At 41.0% G+C, this 13,802-nt stretch overlaps 1 protein-coding gene across 4 annotated transcripts in view; it reads left to right on the top strand.

Moving 5' to 3' along the window:
* Window positions 1–13,724, top strand: part of pbx4 (pre-B-cell leukemia transcription factor 4) — a 30,559-nt gene extending 16,835 nt beyond the window's left edge. For 3 of the 4 annotated variants that reach the window (XM_067571313.1, XM_067571312.1, XM_067571315.1), the window contains 6 exons: window positions 2,504–2,748; window positions 5,268–5,458; window positions 5,585–5,720; window positions 5,990–6,146; window positions 9,600–9,686; window positions 10,001–13,724. In XM_067571313.1, coding sequence (XP_067427414.1) covers window positions 2,504–2,748; window positions 5,268–5,458; window positions 5,585–5,720; window positions 5,990–6,146; window positions 9,600–9,643 — 773 coding nt within the window. In that variant the 3' untranslated portion in view covers window positions 9,644–9,686; window positions 10,001–13,724. Of the gene's footprint in view, window positions 1–2,503; window positions 2,749–5,267; window positions 5,459–5,584; window positions 5,721–5,989; window positions 6,147–9,599; window positions 9,687–9,973 lie in introns of all 4 variants that reach the window. The other variant, XM_067571314.1, reaches the window with a different exon arrangement.
* The last annotated feature ends 78 nt before the right edge of the window (window positions 13,725–13,802 follow it).

The following is a 13,802-nucleotide window of genomic DNA, read 5'->3' as shown; positions in this document are numbered from 1 at the left end:
GTGGGTAATCACAGCTTAATTGGAGTAATTAGGGGAATGTAGGGGCATTAGGCTACAGCTGGGGGCCATAATGAGGTGGGGGCAAAAGGGAGGGGGGAGTGGTGAGAAGCTTCAAGAGCCACAGTTGCCCTCTTTACTGTAGGTCAGTTGTACTTCTATGTGAGTAGGCAGTGAAGATCAACCTCACACACCACTACACATTCAAAAACCGTCTACGGCAGGACGGCGCAAACTTTGTTAACACACGCAACACTCCAACCGCCGTCAAATGGCAGACAAAGTATCCAGATGACCGTGTAAATCCAGCAGCACAACAGATACAAAAAACAAATACTTCTGGTCATTGGTCACTGAATTAGGTATAGGTTATCTGAGCAAAGTAGTGAAGAAATCGTTTGTGAATGACTGAAAGGAAAGAAAAAGAGGAGGGAAAAAGATGGGCGAATCAGGGTCATTAGTTCAGGCGGCTGGGTCTGCTGCATTCCTGAGCCCTAAGATGGGGGAGCAGCAGAGCAGGAATGTGCCTTGGAAAGAGAAGAGACCTAAGCAGAGGGAAAGAAACAGGCAAGAAGGAACAAGAAAAAAAAAAGAGAGGGGGGGGGGGGAGGGAGTTGGACGCTTTGCTACAAGAGGCCTTAAATGGTGGAACAGACTCATTTATCAAATGAAGTTTGAAAAAGCAAAAACTCATCTGCTCCGTGGCACTTGGAAACTTTAAGCAAAACTGTTTTTGTCCTCATTTCTTTCACATCTGTTAGCCCTAACAGTACAGCTATACTCATTTATTACCTCTGCTTCATGGATGCAAACTTGTTTTTCTGCTCGACTCTCGATGGTGAAACTTTGACATCCACATAAAAACCTCAAGATTATTAAAGTTGTGAGAGAAGCTCTGAAATGAGTGAGTCCATGCCCTCCCTAACCTTTGATGACAAGCTTTGACTTACTAGCGTAATCCTTAAGGAGGACAAGCACCTAACGCCACGCAGTTTCCACTGGGATTAATCTTGTCATCCATATTGTCAGTGTCTGTCTCCTTTAGACTACTGTCTGGTTTCACCGCTGTTTAATTTGGCTTTTACCTCGTTAATCTATTCCCCAGTTATGAAGATCAACAGAAATTTGGACGTAGTACTGTGCTTATTTGTGCTATATGGCACATGTGAACATTTTTGCTCATTAGTTTCCATTTTAGTTTACAAAGATTCTACTAACAACTTCCTTAAATGCATTAATTTTACTATTACAAACACTTAAAGCTTGCCAATATAATCCTAGAGACATTATTTTACTTCCCTGCAAGTAAACTTCTCATGCATGGCTACAACTCATGGTTAATATCATTATTTTCAAAATGAATCAATTAATTGTTTAGTCTGGAAAATGTAAAAAAAAAAAAAAAAAAACCCAAAAAAACATAATTACTCAAAGCCCCAAGGTGACATCTTAGTGTGACCAACAGCCCAAAACCCAAAGATATTTAGTTTACAGTGATATAAAACAGAGAACAGCAGGAAATCCTCATGTTTGAGAAACTGGAACCAATGTTTGGGATTTTTTCTTGAAACTAGAACTAATCATTCCAGCTCTAAAGTGTGGCAATTTAGCCATTTTAAAATTGGCATAAAAAATGTTATAAAAGTAAATGATTCCTGCACAATTATTTTTAATTTCAATAAATGAGTACTGTAATAACCATGTGGTTTCTCATGGTTTCATATCTCATTATTACCATTTACAAAATAAACTATTCGTAAATAATGTGCCCAAAGTACCAAGTTTCTTCTTACTTTCTGAGGTTGGATGGAGAGAAAATTTAGTAAAGTATTAAATGCTTCAGGCACTGAAGAAAAGATACTTGTCTGTACTACAAACTTTTTCAGTAACAGAATGGTATCTGTGTGTGTGTGTGTGTGTATGTGTGTGTATGTGTGAAAGAGAGAGAGAGGGAGAGAGAGATGAGAGCATGGCTGCAGGCTGACAGAGGTCCTGGTATAATACAGTGGTGGAGAGCAGCGACTGATAACTATACTTATGGCCACTGGGGCTCATAGTGACAGCACATGCACTCCCATTACTGGTTCCATGCCTCATGCCTTTATCTCTGGCAGCCTGCCACCAAGGGACCACACTGCCCTCTGCTGTTGATTTAGAGGAAGTTCAGGCTCATTGAGAATTCAGCCAGGCACTCATAGCAATGACTCAGGGGAGAAACTTGAGTGGGCTTGACAGGGCTGCACTTCTTTGAATTTTAGCAGTGTTAAAGCGTCTTCCTTTGCACCCCTAGAACCCACAGTATTAGCCCTCTGCTTGAAGGGGAAATGTGTGGTCTGTCAATTTTTAAAAAAAACAACTTTTTAACCAACAGGTTTTTGACTTGGTATATGGAAATGGTGTTCTGCCTTGGACACCCTGTAACAAGGAATGGAGATTTCTTTAAAACAGGTCAATACTACACCTTTCCTGTCTAACTCTTTTGCTTTGTCTCTCCTCTCTTGTTCAGTGCTGAGTATACGAGGTGTGCAGGAGGAGGACCCCCCAGATCCCCAGATCATGAGGTTGGACAACATGCTCCTAGCAGAGGGTGTGTCAGGACCAGAGAAGGGTGGAGGATCAGCTGCAGCGGCTGCCGCTGCAGCAGCAGCAGGGGGCTCACCCACCGACAGCAGCATCGAACACTCCGACTACAGAGCAAAGCTCGCCCAAATCCGCCAGATATATCACTCTGAGCTGGAGAAATATGAGCAGGTGTGAACTAAGAGCACTTAAATGCTACAACATATGCTGTTAACCACATGTGTTAATATGTTGTAAAAAAAAAAATAAATTCAGGTCAGTCAGTTAGGGTAACAATCATGTTGTGTTAATTAAAAGTAAAGACAGACGTGTCTGAAAATATTGGTACCCTTTCACCTTTTTTAAAAAAAAAACTATATTTTCTCAGTATTAAGTTGAAACTAACAAAAGTAACTGAAACTTTACTTTTGATTTACAACTTAAAACAAATGAAAATGACATGGCCAAAAATATTGGTACCTTTAATTTTATATTTTGTAGCAGTCTTTGGAGGCAATAACTGCAGTCAAGCACTTTCTGTAGCTCTGAATAAGGTTTCTACATGTCTCCACTGGTAGTTCAGCCCACTCTTCTTGAGCAAACTGCTCTATTTCTCTCCAGTTTGATGGGTGCTGTTTCCCAACTGCAAGTTTCAGCTCTTTCCACAGATGTTCAATGGGATTCAGATCAGGACTCATAGCAGGCCACTTCAGAACGGTCCAACGTTTTCTTCTCATCCACTCTTGGGTGCTTTTTGATGAATGTTTGGGGTCATTATCCCGCTGGAAGATCCATGACCTGCGACTAAGACACAGCTTTGTGACACTTGGCTATATGTTTCGCTCCAAAATACCTTGATAGTCCTCTGATATCATTGTGCCCTGCCCAGATTCAAACAAAGCAGCAGCAAATCAATCCCAAAACATCACTGAGCCTCCTCCATGTGTCACAGTAGGCATGGTGTTCTTTTCTTTAAAGGCTTCAGTTTTTTTCTTCTGTAAACACAGGGTTGGTGTGATTTACCAAACAGCTCTAATTTTGTTTAATCTGTCCAAAGCACATTCTCCCAGAAGGACGGTGGCCTGTCAACATGCATTTTGACAAAGTTCACCCAGGGTTTTTTGTGTCTCCCTCTTAGAAGTGGGGTCTTCCTGGGTCTTCTACCACAGAGCCTCTTTTCATTCAGACAGCGACATACTTGAAACTATTGTGCCTCGAACTTGAAGATCAGCTTGGATCTGTATTGAAGTTTTCCTTCGTTCTTCCTCAACCGTTCGAGCGATCCTTCTGTTCAACTTTCCTCTTGCGACCACATCCAGAGATGTTGGCTACAGTTCCATGGGCCTTAAATTTCTTAATAACATTGGCAACAGTGGTCACAGGAACATCAAGCTCTTTGGAGATGGCCTTGTAACCTTTACGTTGACAAAGCTTGGCTATTACCTTTTTTCTAATGTATTCAAACCACTCTAGTTTTCCTTCTGATTTCCATATTCAATGTGATGCACACAGGGGCACAAAACAGTACAGTGAGTAATTTTATCCTTTTAAACTGGCTGCATGAGTGATTATAAGATTGAAAACACCCGTGATACTAATTAAAACACAATAGTCTGCTTAAAGTATCACTACAAATCAATTATCTCTTACAACTCTCTAAAGGTTACCAATCGTTTTGTCCAAGCTATTTTAGAATGTCTTTTCACAACTTTTTTTGTTTTGTTACACTGCAAACCAAACATAGATAATACAAGATCTTTTAATTTCAACACTGTTCAGGGCGAATGGTGGATCATTTTAATAAAATGCATGGGTACCAATCATTTCAGCCACATCTGTATAAGAGGACTTAATGTTAAAATGTAACACAGAGGATTTTATTCCAACAATGCAACATTACAAGACTATGTTTCTATGTTTGGAGGTTTTCTAATTACTATTATCAGCTTCTGAAGTGTTGTTTGGAATGAAAACATGTGCAGGGATTGAGAGTCTGTAGGTATCATTCAAACGAAGACGAAACAAAAGAAGTCAGGTTCAGGTTTAACCGGTCAAAAATATCATCTTCTGTAGTCTTGTCGGAATGAAAATGAAGATCTGAGTTTTCCTCATTGTTCTTGTGTACTCTAATGGCCTTCTCTTTGCTTTAGTTGAAAGTTAACTGCCAAAATTATAATTTAAAACAAGAGTAATGGAGAAAGACACCGAAGAGCGCTTGCCAGACTGATGATCTATTGAATGATGGCTTGCTTAGAAAGCATGAATATTTATTCTGACATTGAGACATTATGTGACACAAATTATGTTTATAATTGGTAGGAACAGACAGTTGCAGATCTGACATAATGTTCTCTCCAAGACCACGCTGAAAGACATTATCAAGTATCAAGTCTGCATTCTTTGCTTTTGGTATTTTGCTCTGCACTCTCTTGGTCCTTTATGCTGCACTTTCCTGGTGTTGAGCATCACTGATATAGATTTGAGAACCACTGCTGTAGACTGTTTTATGGTTCAAATGCTGCTGTAACTAGCAAACAAAGTAACCTAATATTACTATATTCTTTTTAGATAGGAAGCAAGAGCAACTGATCAGCAGAGTCAAAAAGCTGTACGTCGTCATAAAAACTATGTCGAAGCACTGGACAGAATCTGTACTTTGTCTGTCTTTTTTACAATCGCATTCAACTCCTTTCTCTCTCTCCTTGGTCCAGGCATGCAGTGAGTTCACCAACCATGTAATGAACCTGCTGAGAGAGCAGTCTCGCACACGGCCCATCTCTCCCAAGGAGATTGAGCGCATGGTGGCCATCATCCACCGCAAGTTCAGCTCCATTCAGATGCAGCTCAAACAGAGCACCTGTGAGGCCGTCATGATCCTGCGCTCACGCTTCCTCGATGCCAGGTCTGTGTGTGTGTGTGTTTGTGTTACATGGCTGGTTATTTTCTTGAGGACTTAAGTCAATAATGCTATTGTGTCAGATGTACATTCCAAGCATGTTGGACATTATCTCTTCTATCTGTGTGTTAGACGTAAGAGGCGCAACTTCAACAAGCAAGCTACAGAGGTGCTGAACGAGTATTTCTACTCTCACCTGTCTAACCCTTACCCAAGTGAGGAAGCAAAGGAGGAGCTGGCCAAAAAGTGTGGGATCACTGTGTCTCAGGTAAATGTCACTAGAACCACTGTTATCCAGGAGAGCTTTGTAATACGACATTGTAGTTGTTTGTGTGGAAGTCTGTTTCAGTACATACTTGATAGTTTAAAAAGGCTTTAATTTCGTTTGTCCTGTTTACTAAAAAATACAAAGAAAACTAAAAATCAGAGCAAAAAGATGAATTTTCTCTAACATTTAGCTAAGGGGGCTACAGCAGTGAGGCTTCTATAGTTAAAGGATGAAATATTGCAAATATCTGACATCCTTCTGTCCTTCAGGTCTCTAATTGGTTTGGCAACAAGAGAATACGTTACAAGAAGAACATTGGTAAGTTCCAGGAGGAAGCGAACCTCTACGCAGTTAAAACAGCGGTGGATGCTGCCAATGTGTCGGCGCAGGCTAGCCAGGCTAACTCTCCGGCAACACCCAACTCAGGTACCACGTGCTCCATCTCATTTACACCTAAACACTGCCACTTCTCATTGCCAGGCTTCAGGTCCTCTACATACAGTTAAGTTCTTACACATAACTGAGCCTGACTGAACCACACAATGACTGAATGATGGACTGAAGTGATTGTTTTAAGGAAAACCCACACTGCACAAGAGATGTGCTTTCATCCAGCTTTCATACTGTGTTCAGAGCATATCATGTGAAATTATCTATAATTATATTTACTTTGCATTGAATAATTGGTACAAACTTGTCTTCATCAGCCTATGCAGTGAACAACATACCTGTATGTAATCTGAGACCGAGACAGAATCTTTTCTCATCTTGCACTACTGTAAGAGACAACTGTTTTTGTCAAGAGATATGCTCACACTTACATTATGGCTGCATAATCTGTCCTAATCATGACATCAAATAAGCGATTTTAAATCTAACAGGGAAGCAAACGCAAGATTCTGTAAATTTGGACAATAATATGCAGTATTGTCAACAATGGTTCTCTAGATCTTCATTATGTTCCATGAGAACATTTGATTTTATTATGTTTTCCTGCCATGTTTTTAAAAAGTTGCTAAACAAATTTTACATTTTTAATGTTAAACATTTAAATTCGATGCTTGTTTGGTTTTCTATCATTTCAAAGCTGAGAATTGTGCAGTGTGGGCAGCCTTGGTTTTTAGCGTGTCAGCCAAGATTTGCATTCATTTGGTGCTATGTTTTGTGTCTTTTCCTCTGACAGATGCTTTTCTAACATACTGTATTTCCAAAACACTTTAATACCACTTGGGACTGTTCTGATACTCATTGATTTCAGTTAGCGGGACTGACCTGATGTCTGCTTCAAGTGCTTTCTGTCATATCTCATATTTTTTTTCTACAAATCATCCCCACTATATTATTTATTTGCTTGTTTATTTGGGTTTTGTGTGACTTGCTTAGATCTTTGCATCTATCTATGAAGCGCATTGTTTTATTTTCAAACAATTACTCAACATACACAGCACGGAGTATATAATACATAATATAGCGACCCCAATTTGCTAAGGAAGCTGAGTGGACCAGGTAGGTGATCATTCAGATGTTTTGATTCATTTAGTCAATTCCCTTCTGAAGGCCGACATAGACTCCAAATGAATGATGACCACATTGGACAGCCAGGTTGTTAAAGTCTTTTCCAAGTGACTATACTCTCAGGTGGGACAGGACTGTCTCTGAGAGGGAGAGAGAGAGAAAGAGAGAGAGAAATATACCATTTTGTTGTTTGCTATCAATCAAATTTATCATGAAAAGAATAGTGGCATTGCTGCAGCAATCTCAATTGTCACTGCAAAATTAATGTGTCTGATTTAAAAGAATGACAAATACATCAGATTGTCTGGCTTTCAACAAATAAAAGTAGATCGAGTGTGTGTGCAACATACATTACTAGTTAATTAACTTTCAACATAAAATGGTACATGATCACAAGCCTCTTGACTTTAAATAGCGTTTCTAGAAATGATCAGAGCCTTCATAGAACTATCTGACCTCAACAGTTTCATGGTATTGTTTGTCAAAAATACACAAGTGAACTTTCAGATTTCCGTTTCCTGTTTTACAGCAAACATTTCCTGCTGTGTGAGCTGTTTCTTTTTTGTTTTATTTTTCCCCTCCAAATGCAAAAAGATTGAGAGTGATTCAAATGGGGTGAAAATGTCAGAGAGGAGCTTCTTGTCACTATCAGGCAGTCTGAACAGTATTTAGTTTGAAACATACTGTAGCCTTTATACCTCATGTCCATCCACTACTGTCAGACCGCCCAGCCCCACCTGTGCTCACTGAATTGTAGCTCACAGTGACGGACAAACACCACCAGCTCATAGGAACTGAAATTTGTCGGTGACACTCAGTTCTCTTAATGTTCACCAGAAGCCCAGGATTATTTTAGCTTCATGGTTTTGCATCTGTAAAATGTGTGTTTGCAAACATTGAAATTACACAGACCTCTGAAGTTATGGTTTTATTTTCTAACTGGCACACATTTTAGTGTCTCCAGTTGTAATGCTCATATCATTATGCCAAAAAGATGACCTATTAAGAGAGAGCAGTGACCCTCATATTGAAGCTAGTTATTAGAGATGAATCTACTTCTACCCGTCAGTGTACATGACCACTGGCGACCTTTTGACCCAAGACACTGTGCTGGAGCTGATTAGCTATTGGCTATATATATTGCCTACAGGGTCACCAGGGTCATACAGTTTGTCTCACACAGGCGACACCTACCTTGGCCTGCGTTTGCTCAACGGGGAGGGTCTCAACATCGCCCCCTCTCTACAGCCGCAGGTATGCACTGAGGACAGCTGCAGAGTTGACCTCAATGCCATCAACCCAGCCACCTAGCATCCCGGGATAACGACCTTTAGCCTAGCTCCTTTTGTCCTCGACCTCTCCTCAGATCCCGTCCTGGCTTTACCTTTGACCCCCAACAACTCCCTCCCCAACCCGAACACACACAAACTGACCCTTCTGAGCTCCATACAGTGAGCTCTGGGGAGCATATGGCCTTAGTGTCTTTAACATAGTCTTAAAGGCTGTTTAAATTTGTACTTTCACATATCCCTCTATAGTTACACTTTCACATAGTCCCTACCAGAGCACACAGGGTCTCCCCTCAGTGCAGAACCCCTGGAACAGTTCTGGGGCTCCAGTGCCCTCCTCAAGACATTGTAATTGTTGGCTTACAGCTGGATTATGGTCACCTGTCAGTGCAGGGCATTGAACCAGCAACCCCTCTGGTTAATGGTCAGTTTCTCTACCTCTAGGTCATCCTGCACCTCCAACTCTTCCAACAGCCGTCTTTGTTTTTCCCTGCTTCCGAACATCCCGACATCCCATCTCTCCATATGTTCATCCCTTCTCCTGTGTAGACCAAATAGAAATTTCCTAAAACTCAACTGTCCCTGTGATTGTTGTTTGTTCGTAGACAGTTTTGTCGTTCTGAAGGCATCCACAGATCTCTGCTGTTAAGTGCTATGTAGTCTAATAATTTAATAATAGACAAAGGTCAGTGAGATAAATGACAAAAGTATAAGATTGGCTTTTGGCTTCAGTTGCAGTTTTTTCATTACTTGGAAATGAGAGCAGAAGTCGTTTAATGGAGAGTCATTAAGTTGATGGGTGAGCCATAATGTTTAGTGGTCACACTGACCTAAAAGACAACAACTGTAAATGCAGATGGGAGATTATACTTCATCACACCAGAGCAGAAACAGTTATGAGTAATGTGGAAGGGCTCTGACGCATACAGCAGGGGTCTGTGGGCGCTCTAACTCCGCAGTCAAGCCTGTGGTTTAGTTTGAAAACAAAGTCTGATAGCGTAATGACTTGTTTAGCTGTCTGAATGTTGTGGTGACGTCTGTGTTGAAAGTTGTGGGTGTGTTTTGTCTCTGACAGGTGGATACCCTGCACCGTGCTACACACCTGACGGGCGGCTATGAGGAGCTGTCAGGTAGTGGCCTCTACACCCCTCATCGCCTGGATGTGAGTACCAACTGAGAGCTCCTCTTATGGTGTATAAGCTGAGGGTCAGAGTTAGTCAGGATACCTGCATAGTATGTTCTCTGCTCAGTTTGCTTGAAATTGATTTAGGTAAATGAGATTTTGCCATAGCTGGAATCTGACATTTACCCCTCGTTAGGTCATCCCAAGATGAAAATATGTCTGAACAGATTAGTAGAACTTACAATGAGTAGCATTTTGTCTTCAACTTGTAGAATACCTTGTTTGAGGCGGCATCATTTAATTTTAAAACTCCCCTTTTCATGCAGGATACTCTCTTCTCTGACTGTTTGCAGGCTAACAGCTGGCAGGACACCACCAACCCCCCCTCGGTCACCTCCCCTCCCGGTCCTCCTGGCAGCGTCCACTCCGACACCTCCAACTGATTCGATGGCTCTCCCCGCCATCACTTCATTCCCATTGTGGTCTTCTCTGACTACCATCCCCTGTCCCCCCACCCCCCGCCCCACGCCCCCACCCCGCCCCATTGTTCAATATTCCCTCGTCTCTCGCGACTCGACAGCTACGCAAGGCTGTGCTCACATTTCATAAACACACACTGTGCTGGAACACAGGACAGCCGAACAGTAGTTAAAGGAGGAATTCGCCTCCCAACCCCACAGCTCCACTTCAATGCTAGAAGCTCCGTAACTCAGAATGAAAGAGGGATGGAGCTCACCGATGCTGAGACAGATAGGAAACATCTTTACTATCAAGGACTTTTTGAAAAACCACTGACCCAGCTGTGTAGATGATGTCTGTACATTATGTGTATATGCACGTTAACTTCACACAGTACTCACACAGCTTGTCCATGTGCTGTTGACCTCTGCACTCGACCCTTTGCTTTGGAAAACTGTGTGTGATTGCCTGTATCTCCTGAAGCCTTGGCATTTGACAGCCAAACTGTTGATACGGATCACCAGGGAGCTCTGCTCACCTTGCTCGTACCAAAGTGCTGCCCCCCCCCCACCCCCCAGTAGTTGTCAACACATCTGTTCCTCTGAGATCACCCTCTGCCAGCTCAACACAAGACACTGTTGTATCTTCCAGTCCTTATAGCTTGATGTTTCATTCTGTTGGAGATTTCAAAGTGAATAAATGAGAAATGCACACATGTGCATGCACCCCCTCCCCCACCCCCACCCCCCCACACCCCGCTTCCACAACACACACCTTGCAACTTTTCAGTCGTTTTCATAGTGAGTTGACATAAAAAAAGATGTGTCAAGCACAAAAGTTAGCATCCTTGTTATGGGTGTCTCTACCTGTGAAAGGGTAGTTAAGGGGATCACTGTTCTAAACCAGGCAGGACAGGTGCTAATAGGGCTGGTGAGAAGAGGAGGAAAGGGCAGAGAGAGGAGAATATCTTTGGTTGAGTGGATGTAACTAATAGCCCTTTTTGTTGCTAACCAATAGAGGGTGTTGGTAGATGGCTTGTAGACTTAACTTCTTGCTTTCTGTCCACTAGTTTATTTGATTGTAGGCTATTTTCTAATGCTGTTTCACCAAGAATGCACCAGCCACCACCAAAAATTAGCTCAATAAAGCATCTAAATGACGTTAGGAGAAGGGTGGAAAGATTGTGGGGCATTGATGTGTTGTTGGGACAAACGTGACATGAATTTAGAAAACGTGACTGTCTTCCATGCATGTAGGACTTCTAGGCGTGATATTATTGTTTTCATTTAACCTTCCAAGTTTTTAGCTTCGTTTTTATTAACAAAAAAAAAAAATAAAGGGTATAATTATTACAGTCAGACCAAAAAGGAAAAAGTGCATCATGTATTGCTATGATGTGTGTGTCTCTGTGTGGGCGTGTGTACAGTGTTCTTGGGATGTCTTAGTCAAACTGGCCGGTGCCCTCTGACCTTTGTAAGCATTATAGAGACTGGGTGCTTCCACCAGCGGATGACACACTAGGTGGGGTTCAACTGAGATCTCCTCACCATCTTGAAACATTTAAGCTTGTGAGCCCGAGGCAACACACTACAACCTTCTGTTGTACCAAAACCAAAAATACCACGTTCAGCAATGTAATAATGCTACTCTGTGTCTCTCTAAAGTTGGTGCGCAGCCACCTTTTCAGTTTGAGGAGAGGAGGGAATTATATTTGTATCTGTGTCTCTCTCTGTGTGGTGTTGTCATGCCTCAAGTTGATTTGATTTTTTTCTTTTTTTGGGGGGGGGGCGGTATTTGTTGTGGGGGCTTCATGGGAGGGTGGGTGGAGTGAGGACTGTCACATCGCACCTGTAATTTGATTGTGTGCACTTGAGCACCTGTTTCATGAGAAAGTATGCCCCCCCCCCCCCCCCCCCCCCCCCCCTTTACCCATCCTTTAATACCTTCTGGTAAAAACCCACAACTTTATTGTTTTTTTAGTTCTATGGCCAATTGGGCAAGGGCTTCTCTCTCTCCTCTGTTACCAAAAAAAGAGGCAGCACTGGGTGTAGTAAAACTCTTAAAACGTGTTTAAGACAAACCTACAACGTTTTTTGGGGATTTTCATTCTTTGGAACTATTTTATACATTAACTGTTATGTTAATAACAAAGCATTTTGATAGTAAGGTAAAGCCTTATGAAGATTTACGTGTCAGTCAAGACTTTGTTGAACCATATGTTACAGAACAAAACTTGAGCTTGTAAGCTGGTCACATGTGATATCCCACATTTAATTACTTGTTTTGTTACTCATCGCAGTTCATACGACTGTATTTTATGAATAATGTTATCGCCACACCAAATTATCATGCCCTCCCCCCCTTTTCTACCTGTTGTAATGGATGTCACTGTACAGTTTGTGTAATGTTTCAGTATTTTTTTTTTTTTTTTCTTTTATAAATTTTGATGTTTGGTTGAGATACCAGTTTTATTTGGCCTTTTGTTTCACAGGATTCACGATAACTCTGTATCAATTTTGAATATTATTTAGGTCTTTTGTTACATAACCGGGTGGAAATGTAGGGTTTATAGGTGTAACGTTTGCTGCTGTGGAAAAAAAATTGTATCAATTGAGGATTTCTAAAGGACTATATTATACATTATTTGGCGTATTTTTTCAACCCACTTCTTATCTGATTTTCCCCTCAGTTCCTACATTTTTTTTCACTGTTTCACAGTCACTTCCCCAGAGAATCACCCAGTTCTGTGCTTTACATGTTGTTTGAAACCTGCTCAAGTTAACATATGAAATTGGACATTTCTGTCTAAGAATATTTATTTGCCTCAAATTCATCAGCCCACCACATCTGCACCTTCTGATGCATGTTTGTGGAAAGTTAATCCCAGTAAACCCTTCAAACGAATTGAAGTGGATACTTTTAAATGTAGAAATACTGTGAAAACATGCAAACTCTACATTTGCATATGACATATGAGGAAGTTACTAATGGATGACCTACAGGAAGGAAGGTCAGCCTTCACATTAGAGGGCATGGTGTCATCATGCTGCCTGTCACTCACTCAGTGAGTACAACAAAAACATCCATGTAACATTTAATGCCATAATTTGATCTCAATGTAAACATTTTGTGTTCCCCTGTAATTTCGAGCCAGAGCTGCAATTCTAAAACACAGAACTTAATTTTATCGACTGTCGATTGCATTTAAATCTTTGGATTCTGCAAGAGACTAAATGACTTCCACAGCATCAAATGACTTCTTAAACCTTTTTGATTTCTTTGTTTTTATTAGTATATTTGTATCTTCCCTCTTTCCCTTGTATTTACCCCTCTCTCTACCTCTGTCTTTCCATTTCTCTTGTATATAACCCCCACTGTTTTCAGACTTGTGAGTCTGTATGAACTCCTTTTATACCTCAACTTTAGAATTGTTCTAGAAAGAGTAAAACAAAAAGGAAGAATATGACAAATTGTAGTGTTCTTATTAGAAAATTAATAAAAATGATTTAGTGTGATTTTTCAGTATTTGATTTCAGATTTTAGGAGTGTTTCATTTTATAATTTGTCACAAACGCTCTTGTGATAGTCAAATGTAATAAAAGGAGAGATTGCACCATCTGATGATTCATATGTTAATCTTCTATGAAACGTTGATGCAGAACACTTTGGGGAGGAAAACATTATTCTGAGAGATGA

The sequence above is a fragment of the Thunnus thynnus genome, chromosome 17 (genome assembly GCF_963924715.1).
Source record: "Thunnus thynnus chromosome 17, fThuThy2.1, whole genome shotgun sequence".
Taxonomy (NCBI): Eukaryota; Metazoa; Chordata; class Actinopteri; order Scombriformes; family Scombridae; genus Thunnus; species Thunnus thynnus.
Note: the sequence above shows the minus strand (reverse complement) of the source record. Positions and strands in the feature narration are given on the sequence as shown.